Source organism: Athene noctua, chromosome 30 (genome assembly GCF_965140245.1).
Source record: "Athene noctua chromosome 30, bAthNoc1.hap1.1, whole genome shotgun sequence".
NCBI classification, from domain to species: domain Eukaryota; kingdom Metazoa; phylum Chordata; class Aves; order Strigiformes; family Strigidae; genus Athene; species Athene noctua.
The window spans coordinates 2,758,678-2,784,570 of record NC_134066.1 but is presented as its reverse complement, the minus strand read 5'-3'; the positions used below and the strand labels follow the sequence as shown (position 1 = coordinate 2,784,570).

The following is a 25,893-nucleotide window of genomic DNA, read 5'->3' as shown; positions in this document are numbered from 1 at the left end:
GTGTCTGTGGCGCCCCGGGCCGGGGGGGGCGGGACCGCGCGGGGCGGCGGGGCCGGGCCGGGCGGGGCGGGGCGGGACCGGGGCCGCCTGTTGACTCGCCCCGGCCCGTCACATGACCGCGGAGCGGGCGGCGGAGCGGCGGCGCCGGTGAGCGCCGGGGGGGGGGGAGCGGCGGCCCCGGGAGCGGGACCCGGTGGGGAGCGACACCGGGAGCGGTCCCGGGACGCCGGGACTCGGGCAGCGGGAGCGGGGCGGGGCGCGGGGGGGGGAGCGGCACCGGGAGCGGGGTGGGGGCCGGTACCGGGACGTGCGGGGCCGGGGCTGAGGCGGCGGCTCTCGCAGGACGGGCCATGGCGGTCGAGGGCGGGATGAAATGTGTGAAGTTCCTGGTCTTCGTCTTCAACTTCATCTTCTGGGTGAGTGGGACCGGGGGGGGACCGGGGGGGCGCCCCGGGGCCGGCAGACCGGCCCTTCCCCGCCGGGGACGCGCCCCCCCCCCTCCCCAACCCCCCGGCAGACAGCAGCCGCCCCCCCCTGTCCTGTCCCCCCCACTGACGTCAGCCCCCCCCATACGGGCCCGCTGCCCCCCCCTTGCAGCCCTGTGTTGGGGGTCATGAGGACCCTGGGGGGGTGGGGGGTGTTTTGCTGCCCGGGGGGGGGTCAGGGGGGTGAGGCTGCCCCCTCTAGCAGAGGCCTGGCGCTGGGCAGTGTTGTGGCCGCACTCTGCCATCAGTAGGTTCCAGGGGTAACGAGGCTGGGCAGGGCGAGGCCGGCACACCCTGGCCGGGGGCCGCCGAGCCCGAAGGTCAGAGTGGGGATCCCCTGGGTGGCCGGGCCCCCCCCGGGACAGCCCCCCCGGCTGCCAGGGTCCCCTTGTGGGGCCAGGCGCGGGTTTGGGGAAGTCGGGGTGAAGAAAGAGGCTCAAGGAGCCCAACGGCCGTAGTGGGGTGCGGGGGGGACACACACACACACAACGCGGGGGGGGGGACGACACACGACAGGCGCCTTTCCGGCCATCGTCCTGTCGTCCCCCCCCATGCAGGGAGTGACTTGTCCCCGTCCCCACCCTGATCCCGCCGGGCTGAGTCACCCCTGGAGGGCCGGGGGGGGCACATGACGGGGACAGCGGCGCCAGCCCCCCCGGCCCCCGCCACCACGAGTGTTTGTGCAGCGGGCGGCCGGGCCGGACTCTGTTTGCCCACACCCAGCGAGCAAACAGGGCCAGCGGCCCCGGGGGGGGGCCCGGGGGGAAACTGAGGCTGGGGGGGGGCGTCCCCACTCGTGGGGGGGTGCTGGAGATCGGGGGGGGGGCGTCGTCCCGCTGCTGCCCCAGCGCCCAGAAGGGCCGTGGGTGTCCTGGCTCCCGTGGGAGTGGGGTGTGTTGGGACGGCGCGTACCTGGCGTGGCCCCCCCCCCGCCCCAGCGCCCCCCGGCCCCCCCGTGCCCCCCTCCGAGGCCTCTCGCCGTGGCCGGAAGGCCGCACTTCCCGGCGTTCCGGTGGCCGCCAGCCCGGCCCCCCCTCGCCGCAGCCCAGCTGGGGAGTGTCCCGCAGTGGGGCAGGACCGGGCCCCCCCTCCCACCACCGCTGGGCTTGGGGGGGGGCAGAGACACCCCCCCATCATCACCCCCAGCAAGGGGCTCCCCAAAAGCTTCTCACCCCCCCCACCCCCCCCTCCAGGGGATGCTCAGCTGCGGGTGACCCCCCCTACGCCCTGTCGGCTTGAGGCGGGGGGGTGTCCCTGCCCCGTGGGGGCCCCCCCAATTCTCTGTGCCCCCCCCCAGGTGTGCGGCGTGGCCCTCATCGCCATCGGCATCTACGCCCAGGTGGCCCTGGGTAAGGCGCTGGTGGCCAGCACGGCCTCGGCCTCCAGCAGCCCCCTCGCCATCCTGGTGCTGGGCGTCATCATCTTCTTCATCTCCTTCTTCGGCTGCTGCGGCGCCTGGAAGGAGAGTTACTGCATGGTCACCACGGTGAGCGCCCCGAAACGCGACCCCCCCCCGGCCCTGACCCCCCCCCCGCCGCCCTGACCCCCCCCGTCCCCCCGCAGTTCGCCGTCCTGCTCAGCATCATCTTCCTGGTGGAGATCGCCGCTGCCATCGCCGGATACGTCTTCAAGGACAAGGTGGGGACACGTGGGGAGGGGGCGCGGACCCCCCCGTGGGTGCTGGGGACCCCCCCAACCCCTCTCTGACCCCCCCCCAGGTCCGCTCGGTGCTGGAGGAGGGGCTGTGGGACGCGATGCGCAAGTACGGGGAGGACAAACCCTCGACGGAGGCGATGGACGAGCTCCAGAAGGATGTGAGTCGCGGGGGGGTCCTGGGTGGGTGTGTGGGGGGGCTCTTGGTGCCCCCCCCGACCCCCTAGAGTGCCCCCCCCCATTTCGTTGGCAGTTCGCTTGCTGCGGAGTCAACAACTACACGGACTGGGCCACCATCGAGCGGTTCAAGGTCAACAACACGGTGCCCCGGTCCTGCTGCCGCGTCAACAGCACCTCCTGCAACGTCCGCCCCAGCCCCGCCACCGTCTACGAGAAGGTGAGGACCCCCCCGTGCCCCCCCCCGCGGCCCCGCGCTGTGCCGGGGGGGCCCGGCCCCCCCCCTGAGCCCCTCCGCTCCCCCAGGGCTGCCTCGAGAGCATCGAAGCCTGGATGAAGAAGAATATCCTGGTGGTGGCCGCGGTCGCGCTGGGCATCGCCTTCTTCGAGGTGGGACGTGGGGCTGAGCCCCCCCTCGCACCCCCCCAGTGTGGGGCTGACCCCCCCGGCCCCCCCCAGCCCCCCCCAGACGGGGCGCTGCAGGATGGGGGTCACCCCCCTCCCCTTTCTCCTTCCAGATCCTGGGCATCATCTTCGCTTGCTGCCTGATGAAGGGCATCCGCAGCGGCTACGAGGTCATGTAGCCCCCCCCCAGCGAGCACCGTGGCCCCCCCCCGGCTCTCCCTACCCCCCCTTTGCCACTCCCACCCGGGGGGGCGCTCTGGGGACCGGGGGGGCTGCTCCTCCTCACTTGCCCTCTGCAGGCTCCTCGGGGCAGGGCCTCATGTGCCAAACCACCCCCCCCAGCACCCCCCAACCCCGGGGGGGGGTCACTGCCCCTGGACCCCTCCCCATGTGCCAGCGGGGGCCCGGGGGGGGTCCCCAGGTTTGGAAATAAAAAGAAAAGCTTCTGTAGAGCTGCGTATCCCTCTGCGCCCGCCGGGGTGGGTGTGCGATGGACCCCCCCCCTTCTCTGTGGTCTGTTGATTGGAATCTCCCCACCAGTGAGGGACTGGGCTCACTGGGAACAATGGTTTGGGGGGGGGGGGGGGGCGGCATGAGTGGCCGTGGTGTGAGCAGCCCCCTCCCACCTCGGGGGGGCAGCTGGGGGGGTCCCGGGACACGTCAACCAGAGGCCGAGCTGAGCAGCGACCGGCAGCGTCCCTGTGGGTCCCCATCAGGAGGGGCTTGGGGGGGGGGGGCTACCTCGAAGCTGCCCCCCGCCCCCCCCAGACACACACACCTCAGAGTGGTCCTGGGGTCCCCCCCACCCCCCCCCCACCCCGCGGGGCCGCCTCAGGGGCGAGCGCAGCCGCTTTGCTGGGCAGCGGTTTATTTGCAGCGCCGGGGTTGGGGTTGGGGGGGTCTCGAACCCCTTCTTGAGGGGCGGTGGCGGGGGGGGGCGGTGGCTAGCGGACGCGCTGGGCCGGCTTGGGCAGGATGGTGGCCAGGACGAAGTCGACGATGGCGGCGGGCAGGTAGGAGGCCGGGAGCCAGAGCAGCTTGGCGTCCCAGCCGGCGCTGTAGCGCGTGCGGGGGTGGCGGGCGCCCAGCGCGTGCTCCACGCAGCGCGTCACCTTGGTCAGGTCCCCGTCGCAGATGAAGTTCAGGATCAGGCGCTGGACCTTCAGGTCTGGGGGGGCGGCGGGGGGCGTGTTAGGGGCAGCGGTGGGGGTCAGGGGCAGGGGGGGGGGTGTTGGGGGCGGCAGCGGGGCAGGGGGGGGAGGCTCAGGGGCAGCAGAGGTGGTGGTGGTGGGGTGGGGGGCGCTGGGGGCAGGAGAGGTGGCAGGCCGGGGGGGGCAGGGGCAGTGGAGACCGCAGCGGTGGGGTGGGGGGGCGTCAAGGACAGTGGAGGCGGCGGTGGCGGGTCAGGGAGGGTGGTGGCAGGGTGGGAGGGGGTGTCAGGGGCAGTGGGGGTGGCAGGGGGGGTCGGGGGGGAGTCAGGGCCGATCGGGGGGGTCCCCACGCACACTTGGAGAAGAACTCCTCGCCGTAGCTGAGGCGCGTGGCGGGCGCCAGGCGCTCCCAGAGGCGCCGCAGGGTCCCCTCGATGCTCTCCAGGTCCGTGGCCGCCGTCCGGAAGAACCCGGGTTCCACGATGCTCACGCGCACCCCGAAGTGGTACATGTCCCTCCTGGGGGGGACACAGGGACGCGCGCGGGGCCGGTCAGCGGCGCGGCGGGGGCGCGGGGCGCGGCGGGGGGGTCCCGCACCCACCGCAGGCTGTCGGAGAAGGCCTCGAGGCAGGACTTGGAGGGGCAGTAGCCGCCGCCGTTGGCGGCCACGCGGCCCAGCACGCTGGAGGTGTTGACCACGCGGCCCCGCGCCCGGCGCAGCAGCGGCAGCAGCGCCAGCGTCACCTCGATGGCGCCCAGCGCGTTCACCGCCAGCACCCGCCGGAAGTCCTCGATGCCCATCCACTCCGTGGGGCCCATGGGCGCGGCCACCCCCGCGTTGTTCACCAGCCCGAAGAGGCCTTGGGGAGCCGGGGGGGGGCGTGAGGGGATGGTGGCCACCGTCCCCTCCTCGGTGGCCCTGACGGCCAGCACCTCCCCTAGGCCCTGCTCCCGCCCCCCAGCACCTCCCCGGGACCCCTGTCCCACCCCAGCACCTCTCTGGGACACCATTCTGCCCCCCCCCCAGCACCTGCTGGGATCCATCCTGATCCCCCAGCACCTTCCCTGGACCCCTGTCCCACCCCCCCAGCATCTCCTGGGTCTCATCCTGATCCCCAGCACCTCCCCTGGGTCCCATCCTGCCCCCTCAGCGCCTCTCAGGTCCCATTCTGCCCCTCAGAACCTCCCCCGGACCTCTGTCCCACCCCCCAGCACCTCTGGGTCCCATCCTGCCCCCCCAGTACCTTTCTGGGACCCCATCCTGCCCCCTCAGCACCTCCCAGGTCCCATTCTGCCCCTCAGAACCTCCCCCGGACCTCTGTCCCACCCCCCAGCACCTCTCTGGGTCCCATCCTGCCCCCCCCAGTGTCCGCTGGGTCCCCTCCTGCCCCCCAGTACCTCTCCGGAACCCCCTCCTGCCCCTCAGCACCTCTCTGGGTCCCATCCTGCCCTCCTCACCTTTCTCGCCCACCTCTGCCCGCACCCACTCGGCGGCCCGGCGGACGCTCTCGGAGCGGGTGACGTCGAGCAGGGTGGTGCGGAGGTGGCCGGCGCAGCCTCGCTGGAGGCCGTCGGCCCCGTCCTGGGTCAGGCAGGCGGCCAGCACCCGGTAGCCCTGGCGGGCCAGCCGCCGCGCCAGCAGGTTGCCGAAGCCGCTGTCGCAGCCGGTGATGAAGACGTGTTTGTCCTTGACGCAGGGCAGGGTCTGGCGGTCCCGCACCAGCCAGACCAGCGCCCAGACCAGCGCCACCAGTAAGAGGTACAGCCACATAGCGGGGGCCTGGGGGGGGCCGGGGGGGGCGCTGGGGGAGGAACCCAGGCGTCCTGGGCCCTGTCCCCCCCCCCATGTCAAGCCCTGCACCCCAAGTTGAGCACAAGCTCTGCGCTCGCCGGGCCCAGCCCTGCGCCCCCTCCCCGTGCAGGGGACCCCCGGATCCCCTGTCCTGCCCCACACCATGCGGGGCAGACCCCCCCCCAAGTGGAGGGTGGGAAAAGGGGGGGGGCTGAGGGTTGACCCCCAGCTCGGGGTCTTGGTCCGTGGCACGGGGGCCCCGCGCGGTGGTCTCTGTCCCCCCGGGGTGAGGGGGAGCACCCCATGGCCCCCCCCCCCACAATGTGCCCAGGGCCTGTGGGGTGGCACCGAGGGGTGGGGGGGGGCCCAGCTGCTCCCCCCAGCTTAGCCCCGACCCCCCCGCTCCTGCCCACCCTCTGCTCCCACCCTGCACGGGGAGGTGACCACCACCGCTGCCCCGGGGACCCCCCCACATCCCACCCCCCTCCCTGGAAGAAACCGCCTGGGGGGTCTGTGGGTCCCCCCCACCCCCCAGGAGTTCTGTCTGGGGGGGTCAGGATCCCCACAGTGTGTGCGAGGGGGGTCCTGGGGGGGGGGGACACCCCCTCTTTGCTGAGGGCAGGGGACAGGCAGCAGCCCCCCCCGCCCCCCCCAAAACCCAACAGACTCATCTCACCACACCCTGCGGCCATGGGGCAGCCCCGTGGTGGGGGCTGCTGCATTCGCCCCCCCCCGCCAGGCCCCCCTGGCTGTGTCGGGGTGCAGAGGGGAGCCCCCCCCTACCTTCGGCGGGGCAGAGGGCTCCGGGCGCTGCGGCGGCTGCGACCGTCTGAGCCCGGGGGGGGGGACGCGGCCGCTCCTCCCCCTGCGCTGGGGCAGAGCCCGCAGCCAAAGGTCGCAGTGTGCTGAGCCCCCCCCCGAGCCCCCCCCACAGCGCTGGGTGCAGCTTGGGGGGGGGATTTACATATGGGGGGGTGTGCAGGAGCACCCCTCGTTGGGGGATCCTCCCCACTGGAGGGGCTGGGAGGGAGGGAAACCCCCCCACACCCCTTCCAGCACCCACAGAGCCCCCCCCCGGGTCCCCTTCCCAGCGCTTGGAGCTGGGCGGGGGGGGGCAGCGCTGGGAGCCGGGGGGGCCCCGGGGGATTAAATCCCTCCTGGGCCAGAAGGGCCCTTTTGTCCGGAAGAAAAAGGGGCCTCAGAGCCGGCATTAAGCGGTTAAAGAGGATGAGGGGGCTTAGGGGGGGGCAGCCGAAGGCTGTGCCGGCCCCTACAGCCACGCTTTATTGCGGGGGGGGGGGATCCCCGAAAGGGCCGTGGCGGCCGAGGGGGGGCCCCGGGGGGGTTTCAGGAGCAGGGGGGCTGGAGCTGCCCCTTGTAGACGTACTCGAGGGCGGTGGCGATGGTCCGCATGTCCAGCTCCATGCTGCGGGCCCAGTTCTCCACGTCACCGATCTCCTGATGGGACATTTTTTTTTGGGGGGGGGGGGTCAGGGGGCTGCTGGGGGGGGGTCCCCACCTCACCCCCCCACTTCCAGCAGCTCCACGGGGCAGGGGGGGGGTGGCTGGGACCCCACACCAACACCTACGGGGCTGCTCCTCTGCCCATCCCAGAGGGACCCCCCCCCAGCTCCTGGGGGACCCCCCCCTCCAAGCCTTGTGGTTTATTTTTTTGGGGGGGGGTCACACCGCACCTTGAGGGCCTGGTTGAAGTTCTCCACCATGGTGATCCACTGCCCCGTCTGCTTGGCGAACTGGGCCGCCTGCACCTGCAGCGTCTTCACCTCGTGGTCCAGCTTCCGCTGGTTGACGTAGGCCTGGGCCACCCTGGGGGGGGGACACGGGGGGGGGACAAGGGGTGGGGTGGGGGGGTCAGGCCGGGGCCCTGAGGGTGTCCCCAGGAATGGAGGGAGTTGAGGGGGTCCCTGGGGAGGGTTTTTTTTGGGGGTGGGGGGGGGGGTCCCTGGATGTGGAGGGTTTGGGGGGGCGGGGGGGGTCCCTGGCTGGGGGTTTTGGTGGGGGGAAGCAGCAGCAAGGTTTGGGGGGGGAAACTTTGATGGGGTCTTCAGGGGTAAAAGGGGTTGGGGGGGGAGGGCTGGGATTTTGGGGTCCCTGGGCGGGGTTTGGGGGTGTTTGGGGGCGGGGTTTGGGGTCCCTGGGTGGGGTTTGGGGGGTGTTTGGGGGCGGGGTTTGGGGTCCCTGGGCGGGGTTTGGGGTGTTTGGGGTCCCTGGGCGGGGTTTGGGGGTGTTTGGGGGCGGGGTTTGGGGTCCCTGGGCGGGGTTTGGGGGGTGTTTGGGGCGGGGTTTGGGGTCCCTGGGTGGGGTTTGGGGGTGTTTGGGGGTGGGGTTTGGGGTCCCTGGGTGGGGTTTGGGGTCCCTGGGCGGGGTTTGGGGTGTTTGGGGCGGGGTTTGGGGTCCCTGGGCGGGGTTTGGGGTGCTTGGGGGCGGGGTTTGGGGTCCCTGGGCGGGGCCTCACCCCACGTTGAGGTGATCGACCAGGGCCTCGGTCAGGCGCGTGGCGGCCGCGATCGCCTCCCGGCGCCGCCGCTCTGCGGGGGGGGGACGCGGCCGTGAGGGGCGCCGGGACCCCGCCCCCGCTGCCGTGACGTCAGCAGCGACCCGCGTGACGTCAGCGTGCGGGACGGTGACGTCACGCCCCGCCCTTAACCGCCATGGTTCCCCCCCCTTCCCCGCTCTTGACGGACAGCGCCGCCAACCAATGGGATGCCCCCCCCGCGGTGAGCGGCAGCTCCCGCCGCCAATCGGGGCGCCTCCCCCCTGCCGGTCGCCATGGGGACGGGGGGCGGGCTCACCCTGCAGCTCCCGCCGCTCGCTCTGCCGCGCCTGGTGCTCCTTCAGCAGCCGGGACAGCATGGCGGCCCCGGCCCCGCCCACTCACGTGACGCTGCGTCACCGCTGCGTCACCGCCACGCCCACGGCGGCCTGGAGGGGCCACAGCGCCCGGGCGGGGGGATCGCGGGAGCCGCGGGCTCTGTGGGGTCTGGTGAGGGCTATAGCGGCCCAGCTGGGAGCCCCAGGGGGCTGCAGGGGCCTGGATGGGGGATAGAGGGACCTGAGGGCTCTATACGGGCCTGGGTCAGGGCTATAGGGGCCCAGCTGGGAGCCTCGAGGAGCTGTAGGGCCTAGGTGGGGGATAGAGGGACCTGAGGGCTCTACAGTGGCCTGGGTGAGGGCTGTAGGAGCCCAACTGGCAATCCCGGGGGGCTGCAGGGGCCTAGATGGGAGGTAGAAGTACATGAGGGGTCTGTAGGGGCCTGGGTGAGGGCTATAAAGGCCCAGCTGGGAGCCCAAGGGGGATACAGGGGCCTGGATGGGGGATAGAAGGACCTGAGGAGTCTAGACAGACCTGGATGAGGGCTATAGGAGCCCAACTGGCAACCCCGAGGGGCCTTACGGGCCTGGATGGGGGATAGAAGGACCTGAGAACTCTATATGAGCCTGGATGAGGGCTGTAAGGGCCCAGCTGGGAGCCCCAGAGGGCTACAAGGGCCTGGATGGGGGATAGAGGGACCTGAGGGCTCCATAGGGGCCTGGGTGAGGGCTATCGGAGCCCAGCTGGCAGCCCCAAGGGGCTTTAGGGGCCTGGATGGGGGATAGAGGGATCCAATGTGTCTCTAGGGGCCTGGGTGAGGGCTGTAGGTGCCCAGCTGGGAGCCCCAGGGGGCTGCAGGGTTCTGGATGGGGAAAAGAGGGACCCAAGGGGTCTATAGGGGCCCAGCTGCCAGCCCCAGGGGACTGTAGGTGCCTGAAGGGGCTGCGGGGGCCTGGCTGATGGCATGAGGGGGCTGTAGGGGCCCACAGAGTCTCTAGGGGTTTGGGGGTGGCCTGTGAGGGTGACAGGGGCGCATCAGGGCTACAGGGATGTGTTAGAGGGAGCGGGGAGCTGAGGGCCTGTAGGAGCCTGGCTGGGGGTGTGGGCACCTGGGGGGGCTATAGGGGGCTGTAGGGGTTTGTGCTGGGGGAGCGTATGGCTGCTCTTCCTGAGCTCTCTCACCCGCTTCCTGGCCGCGGTGGGGCCAAAACTGGGGCTGCATCTCAAATAATCCCGACTCATCCTTGTCGGGGCATCCCAGTGTCAGGTGCGGGCGCCCGGGCTGTCCGTGTGCCAGGCCCTGGGGAGGGAGGGGGCTGGTGGCCAGAGGAATGAGCTGGCCAGAGGTGGGGGGAGTCGGCTGCGCTCCCAGAATGCGGCTGCTGCCAGCGAAGCGCACGGTGAAAATTAAATTGGCCTGCGGAGTGCCGGAAGGGTGAGCTGGCAGAAATGCCGGGATGCGGCTGATCTCACGGGCCGTCATCAGCCCGAGGCTTGCGATGAGGCTGGGCCGTTGGCCGGGCGCCCGCTGGCCACAGCCCAGCCGAGTCAGGAGGAGGAGGAGGAGGAGGAAGATCTCGTCATCCCCTCGGGTTGGGCAGGGCGAGGGAGTATGAGGAAAGTGAAAAGCAAAGGCTGCGGGGGGGGGCTGCGGTTGTGCGGGTGGGTGCTGGCGGGGGCAGGCAGGGCGCAGGCAGGGCGCAGGCAGCGCCCGGTTCCGCCTCGGCCCTGTTGACCGTTTCTTCTCCGTCTCCCCTCAGGACGGTCCTGGCAGGGGCTCGCCGGGAGCGCCCGCTCCGCATCCCACCCGGCCTCTCCCCGCGGGTTCGGCTCCTTGTTCCTTCGCTGTCCCCCCTCCCGCCGAGCCGGTGACCTGGAGCAGCTCCGGCCGCCGCTCCGGGAACTCGAGGGTAAAGCGTGGCCAAAGATAAACCAGTGAATGGGTAAAAATAACCCCAGTTTACGCCCCGCACGCCCGGCTGATGCTGGCCCGCTCCAGTTACACAAACCAGTTCTTGGCTGCAGGAGCCCCGGAACCCCCGGGGGGGCCAGAGGAATTTATTTCGCCGTTCCCATCGTTAGCTGAGGAGCGAGCCGGGCTAACGGGGGTGCTGTGGGCCTCGGGGTGCTCGGGGTTCACCTACGCTCCCCCCTGCGCCCCGGCTTGGCCTGTGGCGGGGTCAGCGGCTCCCGGTGAGCGGTTTGGGTGCATTGGGGGGGGGGCTGTTGGTGTTTGCGGGGATAACTGCCGGCAGCTCCCCCACCCGCAGGAGCCCCGGGACGAGGCACCGCTCCCAGAATCGCACCAGCCCAGTTCCTGCCCTTCCTCGCGCAGGAATGGAGCTCGCTGCCCGCTCGGGGACCTTCTCCGTGGGCGCCCGCGGGAGCTCCCGCCTCTCCCGGGCGCCGGGGCTGGGCCTCCGCTTCCCCGCTGCCGCCGCCGCGATGCCCCCCGGTTCGGCGGAGCCCGTCACGGGGCCAGGTGCTTCGGTGCGAAGGGCAACGCTCCCGTCAAGGAGGATTTTTTCTCCCGGCGCACAAATTGCTGCCGACCCCCCCTTTGCGCTCACCCCTGGGCCCCGAAACCCCTCGTGCTCCGTGGCTGAGCCGCCGGGAAGGGCGTGGGGGGGGGAGAGCGCTCGGCTGGAAGTTGGCCCTTGCACCCAAAATAAAATTCTCGCCGTGGCGTGAGGGGGTGACAAACGCGGCCGCGCCGCCCAGGCGCCCGCTGCCCGCCCGTGCGCCCCCCCGAAACCCAATCGCCGGCAGCTGGTGCCGGGGTGGGACGAGGCCGTGAGGCCCCCGGCGGGACGGTCCCGTTGGTTTGGGGTCGGAAATCCCCGACCCGCCGGGCCCGGGGGGGCCACGCTGGCGCGAAGCCGCAGCTGCCGACTTCTCTGGGTCCCCCACGGCCGCGGCCGCCCACCCCGGGGCCTTGTTTTGGGGCAAAACAAGGCCGGTTTGGGGGCTTGGCTGAGACGCGGGTGGCAGAGCCGGCTGGGGCGCACCCCGGGTCCCGTCCCCTGTCCCCCCGCCCGCTGGCACCCTGAAGGACGAGGTTTTGGGGTCCCCCCCGTGCTGAGGGCAGCACCGGGGGGGCCAAATTGTGTTTTTAGCCAGACGGGCGCCCACCGCCCCTCCCGGCCACGACCACCCCCCTTTCTGGTGACGCTCCGTGCTGCCGTCGGCGTCTGCGCGGGCGGGGATGGGGCGCGGGGGGGGGCGCGGGGGGCCGGGCACCCCCCCGGGGACCCGGGTCTGATCCCGGCCTCTGCTCCCGGGCAGGGATCGGCCCTTTCCCACGGCGGGATTTGGGCTGCGGAGAGAGGAAAGAGCGTGGGGGGGGGCTGGACGGCGGCCAGGGGCGAGGCGGGGGGGGCGCGGACCCTCTGCTCTGCGTCCCCCCCAAATGCAGGGCCGGAGGGCAGCGAGGAGGAGGAGGGGGGGGGGATGAAGGGCTGTGCCTGCGTCCAGCGCGGGGCGGCCCCGCCACCTCCCGAATATCTTCGCAGGCCTTTGGAGAGCGGTTAAAAATAGTGATGGAAAATATGACAGCCCCCCCCAGCCCCCCCCCCCCCAAAAGCTGCTTTTTGGGGCACGGGGGCCCTACTCGAGCCACAACCCCCCCCCTTGGGACCCGGCCCTGCTGCTTGCGGGGTCCCACTGGGCCAGCACCAGTGGCCCCCCCGGGGGGGTTGCAGGTCCTGCTGGCGCTGGGGGGGGGTGCGGTTTTGGGGTGCGGGGGGGGTCACTCGTCTCCCAGCCCAGGATCAGAGTGGTTGGGGGGGGCCCGGTGGGAGTGTGGGGATGGCCCCAGGGGTTTTTGGGGTGCCCTTGGCACTGGGGGGGCACCGGGACAGGTGCTGGCTGTTGGGGTGTTGCTGCGCGTGACGGGGTTTGGAGGTACTGGGGGTGACACGGTGCCCCGGCAGTGCTGGGGGGTGCAGTGCCCCGTGGGGGGGGCAATGTGGGGTGACAGGGGCGGTGCCCAGCGATGTGGGGTGCCGTGTCCCACGTGGGGCGCAGTGGGGTGCGATGTGGGGTGCCGTGTCCCCCGTGGGGTGCGATGTGGGGTGCTGTGCCCCATGTGGGGTGCGATGTGGGGTGCTGTGCCCCATGCGGGGTGCAGTGGGGTGCGATGTGGGGTGCCGTGTCCCCTGTGGGGTGCGATGTGGGGTGCCGTGCCCCATGTGGGGCGCAGTGGGGTGCTGTGTCTCATTTGGGGTGGTGGGTGCAGTGGGGTGCTGGTGCCATGTCCCATGTGGGGTGCGATGTGGGGTGCCGTGCCCCATGCGGGGTGCAGTGGGGTGCGATGTGGGGTGCCGTGTCCCCTGTGGGGTGCGATGTGGGGTGCCGTGCCCCATGCGGGGCGCAGCGGGGTGCTGGTGCCGCCCCCCAGCCACACGGGCTGTGCCGCCCGCTGCAGCCAGCCGGGGGGGGGGGGGGGGGTGTGTTGTGGGGTGCTGCCGCGCGCTGCCCCCCCGCAGTGACACCGGGGTGACCCAGCCCGCGGCGGGCGGGGCGGGGGCCGAGCTTCCCGGGCCTCCCCCGCTCCTCCTCACCGTGCAGGGGCGGCGGGAGCGGCGGGATGGCGGGGGCCCGGGGGCTCTGCCTGGCGTGGCTCAGCCTGCGGCTCCTGGCGACCGCAGCCTTCAACCTGGACGCCACCGGCTCCCTGCTGAAGGACGGCGACAAGGGCAGCCTCTTCGGCTTCGCCGTGGCTCTGCACCGGCAGCTCAGCCCCGAGCCGGCCGGTTGGTGAGTGCGGGGACACGGCGGGGGCCGATCCGGACCCCCGGACGGCGGGAGGGGGGAGCGGGACCCGCGGACACCCCCCCCAGCTCCACCGCTCAGCGCGGGTCCCCCCCGCAGCTCTGTGCCCCCTCCCCAGCGCTGGGTGTGTCGTGTGTGTGTGTGTGTGTGTGTGTGTGTGTCCCGCCGCGGCTCGGGGATCCTGCCCGTCACGGTTTCGGGGTGCCCCGAGGGGGCGGGCGCGGGGACCCCCCCGCCGGCGCTGCCACCGCCGCGGTCATTCAGCGGGAGCCGGTGACGGGGAGCGCGGGGGGGGGGGGGTGTAATTTAGGGGCGATCGATGCCCCCAGTGCAGCCTTGGGGTGCTGGGGCAGATGGACCCCCCCGCCGGGACCCCCCCCCGGGCCGTGCCCGCCGCCTCCCCCGCGCCCGCTGGCCGCTGAGCTGGCAAACGCCCACCCGCCGCATGCCAGGGCGGCCACCGCGCTCCGGGTCCCCCGTGTCCCCCCCCGGCCCCAACCCGAGGGTGGCCTGCGGGGGGGGGCTCTGGCTGCTGGCGGGGGGGCTCGGGCTCTTGGGGTGCCGTCACCTGCGTCTCCCCACCCGTTCGCAAGACCCCGGCCGCGCCCCCCCCCCGGCTCGTTGTCACCATCCCCTCACCAGGCCGGTGACACCGGCCGAAGCCCCCCCGGCCGCCACAGCCGCCCTCTCCCCCTTTTTAGCCTCGGTGGGGGGTTGGTTTTGCCCCCCCCCCGGTGCCCCCACGCCCGGGCAGGTGTTTGCGGAGCCACCAGCCCCGCACCGCTGTCCCCCCCCCGGCAGCGGGTTTGTCCCCGCGGTCCCCTGGCAGTGCCCGGTGTCCCGGCGCGGGGGGCACCCCTGCCTGGCTCCCTCCTTTTTTGGGCATGTTGCTGCTGGGTTATTTTGGGTGAATTCCAGTTTATTTTTACCGGCTCTGCCTCTCGGCCCCCCCCCGGGGCTCCCTCCCGTCCCGAGGCCACCGACCCCCCGGGGAGAGGGGCTGGGGGTGGCCACGGCCGCCCCACGGCCACCAGCGGCACAGGGCAGTGAGCCCCATCCCCTGGGGGACCCAGGGCGGGGCGGGGGGTCTGGGTGGGGGTCAGGGTGTCCCCAAACCTGCTGCACCAAGGGGAGGGAGCGGGCCGGAGTCCTGGGGGGGCGACGGGGGGGAAACTGGGTGCCCTGTCACCTCCTGCGCCCCGTCCCCGGCCCACACGTGCACCGAGCTGCGGCTGAGGCCTGGGAACGGCTGCGCTGGGCCTGGCACCGTGAAATCGTGGCGGGGGGGCGCGGGGGGGCGCGGGGACAGCTGCGCGGGGGCAGCGGGGACGGGAATGTTTGGGGGGGGGGGTGTGTGTGGGGGGCGCGAGCCCGGCAGCACGTGTGTGTGTGCAAAGCGGCGGTGCCTGCGCACGGCCGGGGCATGGGGAGGGGGGTGTCGGGGGGTCCCACCCCCCTCCCCAGCCCCGAGCCCTGACGGGGGGGTGTCCCCCCCCGCCGCAGGCTGTTGGTGGGGGCCCCCCAGGCGCCGGCGCTGCCCAGCCAAGGTGCCAACCGGACCGGGGGGCTCTTCGCCTGCCCGCTGACCCCCGAGCCCTCCGACTGCTGGCGGGTGCCCATCGATGAGGGAGGTGAGTGCGCCCCGAGGAGGGGGGTCGGGGAGCGTGGTCAGTGTGGGGGGGCCCCCCTGGGGGTCCCGGCGGGGCTGACGCTGCCCGTCCCCACCAGTGGACCCGCGGCGGGAGAGCAAAGAGAACCAGTGGCTGGGGGTGAGCGTGAAGAGCCAAGGGGCCGGCGGCAAGATCGTGGTGAGCCCCGGCGCGGGGGGACGGCGGCGGCGAGGAGCTGGGGAGGGGCGGCGGGGGGGGTCCCCCCGCTCCGCCTGACACCCCCCCGCGACCTCCCCGCAGACCTGCGCCCACCGCTACGAGTCCCGGCACCGGGTGCGGCAGCCGCTGGAGACGCGGGACGTGATCGGGCGCTGCTTCGTGCTGAGCCAGGACCTGCGGGCGCGGGACGAGCTGGACGGCGGCGACTGGAAGTTCTGCGAGGGGCGGCCACAGGGCCACGACCGCTTCGGGGCCTGCCAGCAGGGCCTGGCCGCCGCCTTCAGCCCCGACCAGCGCTACGTCCTCTTCGGGGCGCCCGGCACCTACAACTGGAAGGGTGAGGGGCGGCCGGGACCCCCCCGGCGGGGGTTGGCGCGGGGGGACGCGTGTTCCTGCCTGGGTGAGGCGGGGGGGGTGTATGGGGGGGTGTGAGTGTGTGTACGGGGGGTGCGAACATGCTGCAGGTGTGAGCGCGTGTGTGAGCGTGTGTGAGCGCGTGTGTGAACATGCTGCAGGTGTGAGCGCGTGTGTGAGCATGTGTGAGTGCATGTGTGAGCGTGTGTGAGCACGTGTGTGAGCGCGTGTGTGAACATGCTGCAGGTGTGAGCGCGTGTGTGAGCGCGTGTGTGAGCGCGTGTGTGAACATGCTGCAGGTGTGAGCGCGTGTGTGAGCATGTGTGAGCGCATGTGTGAGCGTGTGTGAGCACGTGTGTGAACATGCTGCAGGTGTGAGCACGTGTGTGAGCGGATCTGTGAGCACGTGTGTGAGCACGCTGGATGTGAGCGTGGGTTTGAGTACGTGTGTGTGAGCATGTGTCCGGCTGCAGCCCCGTGTCCGTGTGTCCGGCTGCAGCTCCGTCTCAGTGCGTCCAACTGTGGCTCCGTGTTGCTGTGTCCGACTGTAGCCTCATGTCCGTGTGTCCGACTGCAGCTCCATGTCCGTGTGTCCGACTGTAGCCCTGTGTCCGTGTGTCCGACTGTAGCCCCGTGTCCGTGTGTCCGGCTGCCGGGTGCCATGCCGGGGGGTGTGTGTGTGTGTGTGTGTGTGTGTGTGTGTGTGTGTTCCAGCGCCCCGTTTCCCCTCGGCAGCAGGAGGGTCCCAGGGGCGGGGTCCCGGGGGGGGTCCCGGGGGGGCCCCCCCTCACCGCCGTCGCTCCGGCAGGGACCGTGCGCGTGGAGCTGCTCAACCAGAGCTCCCTGGACCTGCTGCGCTACGACGACGGCCCCTACGAGGCGGGGGGCGAGAAGGACCAGGACCCCTCGCTCATCCCCCTGCCCGCCAACAGCTACCTGGGTACGGGGGGGCGCGGGGCCCGGCGCGGGGCACCGGGGACCCCCCAGTGTCACTCCTGGGGATCCCCCCCCGCCCGGCCCCCGCCCGCCCCGGCCGCGGTGCCCGCCCTGACGCGCCCCCTCTCTCCTCTCTCCCCCGGGCGGCGCAGGGCTGCTCTTTGTGACAAACATTGACAGCTCGGCCCCCGACCAGCGGGTCTACAAAACCCCCCAGCCCGGCGAGACGGTGCCCGGCGCGGCCGGCGACGTGCCCCAGAATAGCTACTTGGGTTCGTAAGCGCCGGCGGTCACCCCACGGCCCGGCGTCCCCGTGTGCCAACGTCCCCGTGTGCCAGAGTCCCCAACGTGCCGGTGGCCCCGTGGGCCGGTGACACCGTTGTGCCACCGTCCCCATGTGCCAGCATCCTCGTGTGCCGGCGTCGCCCGTGTGCCAGAGTCCCCCCGTACCAGTGTCCCTGTGTGCCAGCATCGCCCTGTGCCAGTGTCCCCGTGTGCCAGTGACCCCATGTGCCAGTGACACCGTGTGCCACCGTCCCCATGCGCTGGTGTCCCCGTGTGCCAGTGACCCCGTGTGCCAGTGACATCATGTGCCAGTGACCCCGTGTGCCAGTGACCCCGTGTGCCAGTGACACCATGTGCCACCGTCCCCATGCGCTGGTGTCCCCGTGTGCTGGTGACCCTGTGTGCCAGCATCCTCGTGTGCCGGCATCCCTGTGTGCCAGAGTCACCACATACCCGTGTCCTCATGTGCCGGTGTCACTGTGTGCTGGTGTCCCCATGTGCCCGTGACCCCACATGTCATCATCACCATGTGCTGGTGTCCCCGTGTGCCAATGACACCATGTGTCACCATCCCCATGTGCCGGTGACCCCACGTGCCGGTGTCACCATGTGCTGATGTCACCGTGCGCCGGTGTCCCCATGTGCACCAATGTCCCCGTGTACCAGCATCCCCAGTGCCAGAGTCCCCCCACACTGGTGTCCCCACGTGCCGGTGTACCAAGGTCCCCGTGTGCCAGTGCCCAACGTCCCTGTGTACCCATGTCCCCGTTGCTGGTGGCCCCACGTGCCAGTGTCCTCGTGTGCCGCCATCCCCAGTGCCAGAGTCCCCCCCATACCGGTGCCCCCACGTGCCAATGTCCCCCCGTCCCCCCTCCCCAGAGCCGTGTCCCCCCGTGTCTGGGGACGGGAGGGGGGTGAGGAAGCCCCCGTGGCGCACACGTGTGCACACGCGTGTGTCACCCCGAGCACGCGGCATCACCCCCCCCGCCTCCATGTGCACGCACGCACCGAGCACCCCCACCCCCCTTTGCACACCCCCCCCCCAGCTCCCTGTGTGCCCCCCTGCCCCGTCCGTGTCCTGTCGCTGTGCCGGGGCTGCGGGGGGGCACCGCCCGGCTTGGGGGGGGGCACAGAGCCTGGCGTGGCCCCCCCAGCACCCCCCACCCTCCCCTGTGCTCCTCCCTGTGTTTGTGCATTGGGGGGGGGGGGGCTCGGGGGGCTGCGTGGCTGCCGGGGGGGCTGCGGGGGGGCCGCGCACTGCAACCGCTGCATGTGGGGAAGGGGCTCCCGGCCCCCCCCGGCCCCCGCCGGGGCTCTGCCGCTCTCTCTGCAGCTTGAGGGGGGGCGATTCCCACCCCCGCCCAGCTCTGCGCCACGTCTTGCTGCTCTGGCCCCAAAATCTTCCCTTCCCTCCCCAAAATCTTCCCTTCCCTCCCCAAAATCTTCCCTTTTCTCCCCCAAATCTTCCCTTTTCTCCCCAAAATCTTCCCTTTTCTCCCTAAAATATTCCCTTTTCTCCTCAAAATCTTCCCTCCCCAAAATCTTCCCTTTTCTCCCCAGAATTTTCCCTGCTCTCCCCACGATCTTGCGCTGTGGGGAGGGGCTGGGCCTCGCTCACCCCGGCAGCCTCTGCTCCCCCTTGGCCTCCCCAGAGCCGGGGGGGGGGGGGGGAAACACCCCACACTCCCCCCCCCCCCCCCCCCAGCTGCAGCCACTGCGCCCCAGCGGGGAAACTGAGGCAGGAGCAGACACCCCCCCCACCCCCCCCAATCCCGACAGCCCCCCCCCACCTCACACCAAGGCCTGGGGGTCCCCGAGGGGCAGCGCCCCCCCCCCTCCAGGGCTGAGCAGAGAGAGACGGACGGACGGACAGACGGACGGGCGGCGGGGCCGGGGGGAGGAGGGGGGGGCAGGGGATAAACAGGCACCGACACCTGCCCCCCCCCGCCCCCCCCGCCCCGTTCCCAGGCTTCTCGGTGGACTCGGGCGCGGGGCTGACGCGGCGGCGGGAGCTGAGCTTCGTCACCGGCGCCCCCCGCGCCAACCACACCGGGGCCGTCCTCATCCTGCGCCGCGACAGCGCCAGCCGCCTGGTGCCCGAGGCCGTGCTGCCCGGCCCGCAGCTCACCTCCGCCTTCGGCTACGCCGTCGCCGTGCTCGACCTCAACAGCGATGGGTGAGTTTTGGGGTGTCCCCCCCCCCAACAAATCCCCCGACCCGCCCGCGGCCGTGCCCCCGCTCCCGGTGCAGGCGGCTCGCTGCGCTGATGGAGCCGCCGTGTGTCGTGTCCCCCCCCCGCCCCGGTCCCCGCAGCTGGATGGACCTGGTGGTGGGGGCCCCCCACTTTTTTGAGCGCAAAGAGGAGATCGGGGGGGCCGCTTACGTCTACATCAACCCGGCGGGGCGCTGGGACTCCGCCACCCCCCTCCGCCTCAACGGCACCCGCGGCTCCATGTTCGGCGTCGCCCTCAGCGCCGCCGGCGACCTCAACCGCGACGGCTTCGAGGGTGAGGGGGCTGAGGGGGGGGGCTGTGGGACACAGAGGGACCCCGCAGTGGGACCCGGGAACGCTCTCGGGCCCCCCCAGCTACCTGCCCTTGCCCCCCCAGACCTGGCCGTGGGAGCCCCCTTCGACGGCGCCGGCAAAGTCTACATCTACCACGGCAGCAACCTGGGCATCGTGGCCAAACCGGCGCAGGTGAGGGCGGGCGGGGCCGGGGGGGTGCATCGCCCGTCCCCCCCACTCCTCCACCGGCTCCTGATGTCACGGGCACCTTGTCCCCAGGTCCTGGACGGGGAGGGCGTGGGGGTGACGGCTTTTGGTTACTCCCTTTCGGGGGGGCTGGACGTGGATGGGAACCTGTACCCTGACCTGCTCGTCGGGTCCCTCTCGGACACCGTCGTGCTCTACAGGTGAGGGCCCGTGTCCCCCCCCCCCCGAGCGCCCCCCCCCCGGCTCCCTCAGACCCTCCCAGGGCACCCCCTGACCCCTGGGGTCCCTGGGCATGGTCGGGGGGTGCTGCGGGCGAGTGCTGTGTCAGCACAAGACTCGGGGCGCCCTCGACGGGGGGGCCCAAGCCTGGCACCCCCCCGTTTCTCCCCCCCGGCAGGGCCCGGCCGGTCGTCCACGTCTCCAGGAACGTCACCCTGGTCCCCCCCAACATCGACCTGGAGCAGAGCAACTGCCAGCACCAGGAGGGGGTCTGGTGGGTGCCCCCCCCCCTTCTCCCCTCCCCTCCCTGGGCACGCAGCCGGGGCACAGCCGGGGTGGGGGGGGAACCGCCCGTCTCACCCCGCGCCCCCCCCGCCCCGCAGCGTGGATGTCCGAGTCTGCTTCAGCTACACGGCCAGTCCCGCCAGCTACAGCCCCCGCCTGGGTGAGCGCGGGGGGCCGGGGCCCCCCCGGGGCGGGAGGGGAGGAGGGGGACCCCCCCGGGCCCCCCCCACGGCGCCCGTCCCTCTCCCCAGTGCTGGAGTACGTGCTGGACGCGGACACGGAGCGGCGGCGGCGGGGCCAGGCCCCCCGCGGCTCCTTCCTGCGCCGCCGCCCCGCGGACCCCGAGCACCAGCTCTCGGGCACGGTGGAGCTGCCGCGGCAGAACGCGCGCGCCTGCGCCCGGGCCACCTTCCGCCTCCAGGTGGGCCCGGCCGCCGCCCCTTCCTCATCCTCATCCTCAGCCTCATCCTCATCCTCATCCTCACCCTCAGCCTCATCCCCATCCTCAGCCTCAGCCTCAGCCTCAGCCTCAGCCTCATCCCCATCCTCATCCTCATCCCCATCCTCATCCTCATCCTCATCCTCATCCCCATCCTCATCCTCATCTTCAGCCTCAGCCTCATCCTCAGCCTCATCCTCAGCCTCAGCCTCAGCCTCATCCTCATCCTCATCCCCATCCTCATCCTCATCCTCATCTCTATCCCCATCCTCATCCTCAGCCTCAGCCTCAGCCTCACCCTCAGCCTCAGCCTCATCCCCATCCTCATCCTCATGCTCAGCCTCAGCCTCATCCACATCCTCATCCTCATCCTCATCCCTATCCCCATCCTCATCCTCATCCTCATCCCTATCCCCATCCTCATCCTCATCCTCACCCTCAGCCTCATCCCCATCCTCATCCTCATCCCCATCCTCATCCTCATCCTCATCCCCATCCTCATCCTCATCTTCAGCCTCAGCCTCATCCTCAGCCTCATCCTCACCCTCAGCCTCAGCCTCAGCCTCATCCCCATCCTCATCTTCAGCCTCAGCCTCATCCTCAGCCTCATCCTCATCCTCAGCCTCAGCCTCAGCCTCATCCCCATCCTCATCCTCAGCCTCAGCCTCAGCCTCATCCTCATCCTCATCCTCATCCTCATCCCTATCCCCATCCTCATCCTCATCCTCACCCTCAGCCTCAGCCTCAGCCTCATCCCCATCCTCATCCTCAGCCTCAGCCTCAGCCTCACCCTCAGCCTCAGCCTCAGCCTCATCCCCATCCTCATCCTCAGCCTCAGCCTCAGCCTCATCCTCATCCCCATCCTCATCCTCATCCCTATCCCAATCCTCATCCTCACCCTCACCCTCATCCTCAGCCTCATCCCCATCCCCATCCTCAGCCCCTTCCTCATCCTCACCCTCAGCCTCAGCCCCCTCCCCATCCCCGTCCCCCCGTGTCCCCCCTCACCCTCTCCCCCCCCCGCAGGACGACATCCGGGACAAGCTGCGCCCCATCGCTGTCACCCTCGCCTACGGCATCCAGGGGGCCGGGGGGGCCCCGCGGCAGAGCCGGGGGGCTGCCCTGCCCCCCCTGTCCCCCGTGCTCAGCCCCCAGCAGCCCAGCAGCCACCGCACCGAGGTGGGGGCCCGCCCGCCTTCCCCCGGCCCTGCCACCCCCGGGGGGCCGCCCGCAGTGTCCCCATGCGTGCGTGCGTGCCCCCCCCGTGTCCCCCCCAGGTGCATTTCCTGAAGCAGGGCTGCGGGGACGACAAGATCTGCCAGAGCAACCTCCAGCTCCGCTTCCAGTTCTGCGCCCGCCTCGGGGACGCCGACTTCCAGCCCCTGCCCCGGTGAGAGGGGCCGGGGGTGCCCCGGCCGCGGCGGGGGGGGGCGTTGGGGACACCCCGGGGCGGGGGGGCTGACAGCGCCCGTGTCCCCAGGGCGGCGGATGGCACCGCCGTGTTCGCCATGAGCGACCAGAAGGACGTGGCCTTGGAGATCCTCGTCACCAACCTGCCCTCGGCGGCGGCGGAGCCGCAGCGGGACGGGGACGATGCCCACGAGGCCCTGCTCACCGCCACCTTCCCCCCCGAGCTGCCCTACTCCGCCCTGCGCCCCTACGACGGCCGGACCCCCCCGGTGCGGCGGGGGGGGGGCCATGGGGGCGCTACCGAGGGGGTGGGGGGCGGAGGGGTGGGGCGGTCTGAGGGACGAGGATGGGGACGATCCTGGGGGGGAAATAGGGGTGGGAGTTCGGGGGGGGGGTGTGGGGTGTCAGTTGTGGGGCGCAGCGGGCGGGGGGGCGCCCCCCCCCCCAGAGCGGGGGCTCAGCTCTCTGCCCCCCAGGACAAGCCGGTGGTTTGCCTCGCCAACCAGAACGGCTCGCAGGTGGAGTGCGAGCTGGGGAACCCCATGAAACGCGGAGCCCAGGTGGGGGCAGCACCCCGGCCCCCGCCCCCCAGTTCCCCCCCCTGACGCCCCCCCCCGGGCCCCAGCCCTCACCCCTCTGCCCCCCAGGTGCGGTTCTTCCTCATCCTCAGCACCCTGGGCATCACCCTCCAGACCACGGACCTGGCGGTGGAGCTGGCCCTGTCCACGTGAGCCCCGGGGGGGTCGGGGTCACCCCCCGGCTCCGTGCAGGGGCACGTTTGCAGGGCGGGGGGTGGGTGTGTGTTTGGGGTGATTTTTCTCCCCCCTGAATTTCCCCCCCCCCCCCCCGGCTTCTCCCCAGGATCAGCGAGCAGCCGGGGCTGCAGCCGGTGGTGGCTCGCGCCCGCGTGGTCATCGAGCTGCCGCTCTCGGTGACGGGGTGAGTGAGGGTGAGGACGGGGGGTGTCTGGGACCCCCCCCCACCTTGGGGCTGCCCTGACCGCCCCCCCCGGGCTGTCCCCGCAGCGTGGCCGTGCCGCCGCGGCTCTTCTTCGGCGGGGTGGTGCGGGGGGAGAGCGCCATGCGGCGGGAGAGCCAGGTGGGCAGCGCCGTGCGCTTCGAGGTCACGGTGAGTCACCCCAAAACGCGGCGGGGGGGGGGGCTCATACCCCCCCCCCCTCCCCTTCCCGCACTGGAGGGGTCTGGCTGGGGGGTGGCTGTGAGTTGGGGGGGTCCGTGTCACCCCACTCATGCCGCCGTGCCCCCCCCCCTGGCCCTCCTCGCCCCCCCAGGTCTCCAACCGGGGGCAGTCGCTGAAGACTCTGGGCTCGGCCTTCCTCACCCTCCTGTGGCCCCACGAGCTCAGCAGCGGGAAGTGGCTGCTCTACCCCCTGCACCTGGAGCTGGTGACCCCCCCCGGGCAGCAGCGGGCAGCCTGCAGCCCCCCCGCCAACCCGCTGCGCCTGGCCCTGGTACCGCCACGGGAGGGGGGGCGCGGGGAGCGGGGCGCCAGGGCTCGGGGGGGTGCGTGCTGCGCCCCAACTCCATGTCCGACCTCGCCCCCCCCCCTCCCCTCCCACCACCACAGGAGCCGTCGGGGGAGGTTGACCCCGCCGAGGCGCCCGCGCCGGGGTCCTGGTGGGTGCCGGCACCCGCGGAGAGGAGGAGGAACGTCACGCTGGTGAGGGGGGGCTGGGGCGCACCCACTTCTGGGGTGCGGCTGCTTCTGGGGTGTCCCTGCAGCTGGGGTGCTGCTGCTGCTGGGATGCACCCAACCCTGGGGACACCCTCCTCTTGGGGTGCCCCCGCTCCTGGGGTGCCCCCATTCTGGCACACCCGCTCCTGGGGTGCCCCCGCTCCTGGGGTGCTGCTGCTCCTGGGGTGCTTCCACTCCTGGGGTGACCCCATTCTGGCACACCCACTCCTGGGGTGCTGGTGCTCCTTGGGGTGCCCCCGCTCCTGGGGTGCCCCCCCCGGGGTGCGCAGCCGGGCTGACCCCCCCGTGCGGCAGGACTGTGCCCAGGGCACCGCGCGCTGCCTGGCCTTCCGCTGCCCGCTGCAGAGCTTCGAGCGCGCCGCCGTGCTGACGGCCCGCGGGCGCCTCTGGAACGGCACCTTCCTCGAGGTAGGAGGGGACGGGGATGGGGACGGGCTCCCCCCAAAACAGGGACGGGCCCCCCGAGACGTGGGGAGGGGGCTCAGCGTGTCCCGTGCCCCCCCCGCAGGAGTTCCTGGCCGTCACCTCGGTGGAGCTGATCGTCCGCGCCAGCGTCTCCGTCACCTCCTCCATCAAGAACCTGGTGCTGAAAGACGCCTCCACGCAGGTCTGGGCCCCCCCAAAACCGCCCCCCCGGCCCCCCCTCCCGGCCCCGCGGCCCCCTGACCCCCCTGCCCTCCCCCAGATCCCCGTCTCCATCTACCTGGACCCCGGGGCGGCGGTGGCCGGCGGCGTGCCCTGGTGGGTCATCCTGCTGGCCGCGCTGGCCGGCGCCCTGGTCCTGGCCCTGCTCGTCTTCGTGCTCTGGAAGGTGAGCGACGGGGACGGGGGCCCTGCGCCGGGGGGGGCGTGGGTGTGGGTGTCACCCCCATGGCACGGGGTCCCCTGGGCGTGCCGTGCCACCCTGGGCCACGCCACGTTGTGCCGTGCCGTGCCCCAACCCCCGGCTCTGCCACGCCGGCCCATCCGTGCCGTGCCGTGCCACCACAGCTGGGCCATGCCGTGCCACCCTGGCTCTGCCACAGCACCCCTGCCGTTCCACCCCAGCCGTGCCACCCCTGCCGTGCCGTGCCACCCTGGCTCTGCTGCGCCACCCCAGCCGTGCCATGCTGTGCCGTGCTGGGCCACCCTGGCTCTGCCACAGCATGCCAGCCGTGCCACGCCATGTTGTGCCGTGCCATTCCGTGCCACCCTGACTCTGCTGTGCCACTCCAGCTGTACCCCAGCTGTGCCACGCCATGCCGTGCTGTGCCGTGCCGTGCTGTGCCACCCTGGCTCTGCCACGCCGCCCCAGCCTGTGCCATCCGTGCCGTGCTGTGCCACCCCAGCCTGGCCTTGCCCGGCCTCACCCTCTCACTTCCTCCCCAGTGCGGCTTCTTCAAGCGGAGCAGCCGAAAGTCCCGCTACGCCGCTAACTATTACCGGGCCCGCCTGGGCCTGCAGCCCTCGGCGGCGGAGCAGCAGGCGCTGGAGGGCGAGCGGTAACGCGGGGCTCTCCCGCCCCGGCCCCGGCGGGCCACGAGCGGGGCTGGGAGGGCTGGTGGCCGCCCTGCGCAGGGGCCGGCAGCGTGCCGAGGCGGAGGGACGAGGCTTCGCAGCGTGCGGGTGCGCGAGGGTTTGCAGTGCCCGATGCGGGATGCGCGAGTGCTGGTGTCAAGTGCTTTTGGGGGCAGTTTTTGGGCAAAAGGCCGGTGCCGTGGGCTCGCAGAGCCGTTCCCCAAGCCGGGGGGGGGTCCCCGCGGGATCCTGACCCGCCGGTCCCCCGCAGTTGGGTTTCTTCCGCCGAGCGCGCTACGCGCCGCCGGCCGTGCCGCAGTACCACGCCGTGAAGATCCCGCGGGAGGAGCGGCAGCAGTTCCGCGAGGAGAAGACGGGCACCATCCAGAGGAAGGAGTGGGCCGCCAGCCTGAGCGAGGCCAGCGACGGCCACGTCGCCCCCAGCTCGGCGTAGGCCCCCCCCGGGGACGGCGCGGGGACAGCGGCACGGGACGCTGGGCATGGGACCCTCCGCCCTGGCCCTGGGGAAGGACCCTGTGGCACCGCGTGTGGGGAGGCACACGCGTGTGCCGGCGCACGCCTGCCCTGGCCGGACGCACGCGGGACCGTTTGCACCGGGACGGGGCCCGTTGGCCCCACGGAGGGGGGGGCTCGGCCCCACAGTGATGCTCAACCCAATAAAAGGAACAGCCCCTCGACAGAGAGCGCGCCCCTTCCTCGCCACCCGGGGGTGAAGGCCGTGATGGGTGTGGCCGTGGGGAGCCGCCATGATGGGTGTGGCGGGAGTGCCGCCATGATGGGTGTGGCCATTTCAACGGACGGCGGGTGCCGACGCTGCCGGGGCCCGGACGAGCCCTGACTGCCGCGATAACGGGGCTCGTCCCCGTCCCCGTCCCCGTTCCCGCCCGTGGGTTGGGCCCGGCCCAGAAAGGAGCGGCCTC

General features: G+C 72.3%; 4 protein-coding genes across 7 annotated transcripts; 2 read left to right on the top strand and 2 right to left on the bottom strand.

The window, feature by feature from the left end:
- Nucleotides 1-88: 88 nt before the first annotated feature.
- CD63 (CD63 molecule) lies at nt 89-3,170 on the top strand. The gene is made up of 8 exons (XM_074929736.1): nt 89-147; nt 343-416; nt 1,783-1,971; nt 2,049-2,123; nt 2,204-2,299; nt 2,392-2,535; nt 2,622-2,705; nt 2,834-3,170. The coding sequence occupies exons 2-8, from the start codon at nt 351-353 to the stop codon at nt 2,897-2,899; spliced, it is 720 nt and encodes a 239-aa protein (XP_074785837.1). The 5' UTR covers nt 89-147; nt 343-350; the 3' UTR covers nt 2,900-3,170.
- A 435-nt stretch (nt 3,171-3,605) lies between these two features.
- On the bottom strand, nt 3,606-6,544 carry RDH5 (retinol dehydrogenase 5). Of its 2 annotated transcripts, none has more exons than XM_074929618.1 (5): nt 6,447-6,544; nt 5,330-5,651; nt 4,473-4,731; nt 4,226-4,389; nt 3,606-3,888 (listed from the first exon to the last, which is right to left on the bottom strand). In XM_074929618.1, exons 2-5 carry the CDS (start codon nt 5,640-5,642, stop codon nt 3,665-3,667), a joined length of 960 nt encoding a protein of 319 aa, XP_074785719.1. In that variant the 5' UTR covers nt 5,643-5,651; nt 6,447-6,544; the 3' UTR covers nt 3,606-3,664. The 2 variants fall into 2 exon arrangements, with proteins under 2 accessions (XP_074785719.1, XP_074785720.1); XM_074929619.1 differs by lacking the exon at nt 6,447-6,544 and adding an exon at nt 6,345-6,422.
- A 329-nt stretch (nt 6,545-6,873) lies between these two features.
- Nucleotides 6,874-8,603, bottom strand: BLOC1S1 (biogenesis of lysosomal organelles complex 1 subunit 1). Its single transcript, XM_074929620.1, has 4 exons — nt 8,477-8,603; nt 8,140-8,212; nt 7,358-7,490; nt 6,874-7,121 (listed from the first exon to the last, which is right to left on the bottom strand). Exons 1-4 carry the CDS (start codon nt 8,535-8,537, stop codon nt 7,011-7,013), a joined length of 378 nt encoding a protein of 125 aa, XP_074785721.1. The 5' UTR covers nt 8,538-8,603; the 3' UTR covers nt 6,874-7,010.
- Nucleotides 8,604-9,646: 1,043 nt separating this feature from the next.
- ITGA7 (integrin subunit alpha 7) lies at nt 9,647-25,650 on the top strand. 3 transcript variants are annotated; one of them, XM_074929613.1, is made up of 28 exons: nt 9,647-9,763; nt 10,257-10,406; nt 13,066-13,254; nt 14,773-14,900; nt 14,998-15,077; nt 15,180-15,435; nt 16,261-16,392; nt 16,541-16,660; nt 18,642-18,849; nt 18,987-19,180; nt 19,283-19,371; nt 19,459-19,586; nt 19,784-19,879; nt 19,989-20,050; nt 20,142-20,311; nt 21,356-21,508; nt 21,607-21,719; nt 21,810-22,008; nt 22,216-22,299; nt 22,387-22,466; nt 22,601-22,678; nt 22,765-22,867; nt 23,031-23,210; nt 23,327-23,419; nt 23,750-23,863; nt 23,964-24,062; nt 24,141-24,266; nt 25,224-25,650. In XM_074929613.1, the coding sequence occupies exons 3-28, from the start codon at nt 13,085-13,087 to the stop codon at nt 25,404-25,406; spliced, it is 3,438 nt and encodes a 1,145-aa protein (XP_074785714.1). In that variant the 5' UTR covers nt 9,647-9,763; nt 10,257-10,406; nt 13,066-13,084; the 3' UTR covers nt 25,407-25,650. The 3 variants fall into 3 exon arrangements, with proteins under 3 accessions (XP_074785714.1, XP_074785715.1, XP_074785716.1); XM_074929614.1 differs by lacking the exons at nt 9,647-9,763; nt 10,257-10,406; nt 16,541-16,660 and having other exon boundaries at nt 12,717-13,254; nt 24,824-25,367; XM_074929615.1 differs by lacking the exons at nt 9,647-9,763; nt 10,257-10,406; nt 16,261-16,392 and having other exon boundaries at nt 12,718-13,254; nt 24,824-25,367.
- The last annotated feature ends 243 nt before the right edge of the window (nt 25,651-25,893 follow it).

Excerpts from the sequence above, each read along its gene's own strand:
- ITGA7 (XM_074929613.1), top strand. The coding sequence starts at position 13,085 with ATGGCGGGGGCCCGGGGGCTCTGCCTGGCGTGGCTCAGCCTGCGGCTC. Across the intron at positions 15,436-16,260 it reads CGGCACCTACAACTGGAAGG|GGACCGTGCGCGTGGAGCTG; the intron begins GTGAGGGGCGGC and ends TCGCTCCGGCAG. Across the intron at positions 19,372-19,458 it reads TCGTGGCCAAACCGGCGCAG|GTCCTGGACGGGGAGGGCGT; the intron begins GTGAGGGCGGGC and ends CCTTGTCCCCAG.
- BLOC1S1 (XM_074929620.1), bottom strand. The coding sequence starts at position 8,537 with ATGCTGTCCCGGCTGCTGAAGGAGCACCAGGCGCGGCAGAGCGAGCGG. Across the intron at positions 8,213-8,476 it reads CGAGCGGCGGGAGCTGCAGG|AGCGGCGGCGCCGGGAGGCG; the intron begins GTGAGCCCGCCC and ends CCCCCCCCGCAG. Across the intron at positions 7,491-8,139 it reads GTCGATCACCTCAACGTGGG|GGTGGCCCAGGCCTACGTCA; the intron begins GTGAGGCCCCGC and ends TCCCCCCCCCAG.
- CD63 (XM_074929736.1), top strand. The coding sequence starts at position 351 with ATGGCGGTCGAGGGCGGGATGAAATGTGTGAAGTTCCTGGTCTTCGTC. Across the intron at positions 1,972-2,048 it reads GTTACTGCATGGTCACCACG|TTCGCCGTCCTGCTCAGCAT; the intron begins GTGAGCGCCCCG and ends GTCCCCCCGCAG. Across the intron at positions 2,300-2,391 it reads TGGACGAGCTCCAGAAGGAT|TTCGCTTGCTGCGGAGTCAA; the intron begins GTGAGTCGCGGG and ends TTTCGTTGGCAG.
- RDH5 (XM_074929618.1), bottom strand. The coding sequence starts at position 5,642 with ATGTGGCTGTACCTCTTACTGGTGGCGCTGGTCTGGGCGCTGGTCTGG. Across the intron at positions 4,732-5,329 it reads GGCAGAGGTGGGCGAGAAAG|GCCTCTTCGGGCTGGTGAAC; the intron begins GTGAGGAGGGCA and ends CGGCTCCCCAAG. Across the intron at positions 3,889-4,225 it reads CGAGGAGTTCTTCTCCAAGT|ACCTGAAGGTCCAGCGCCTG; the intron begins GTGCGTGGGGAC and ends CCGCCCCCCCAG.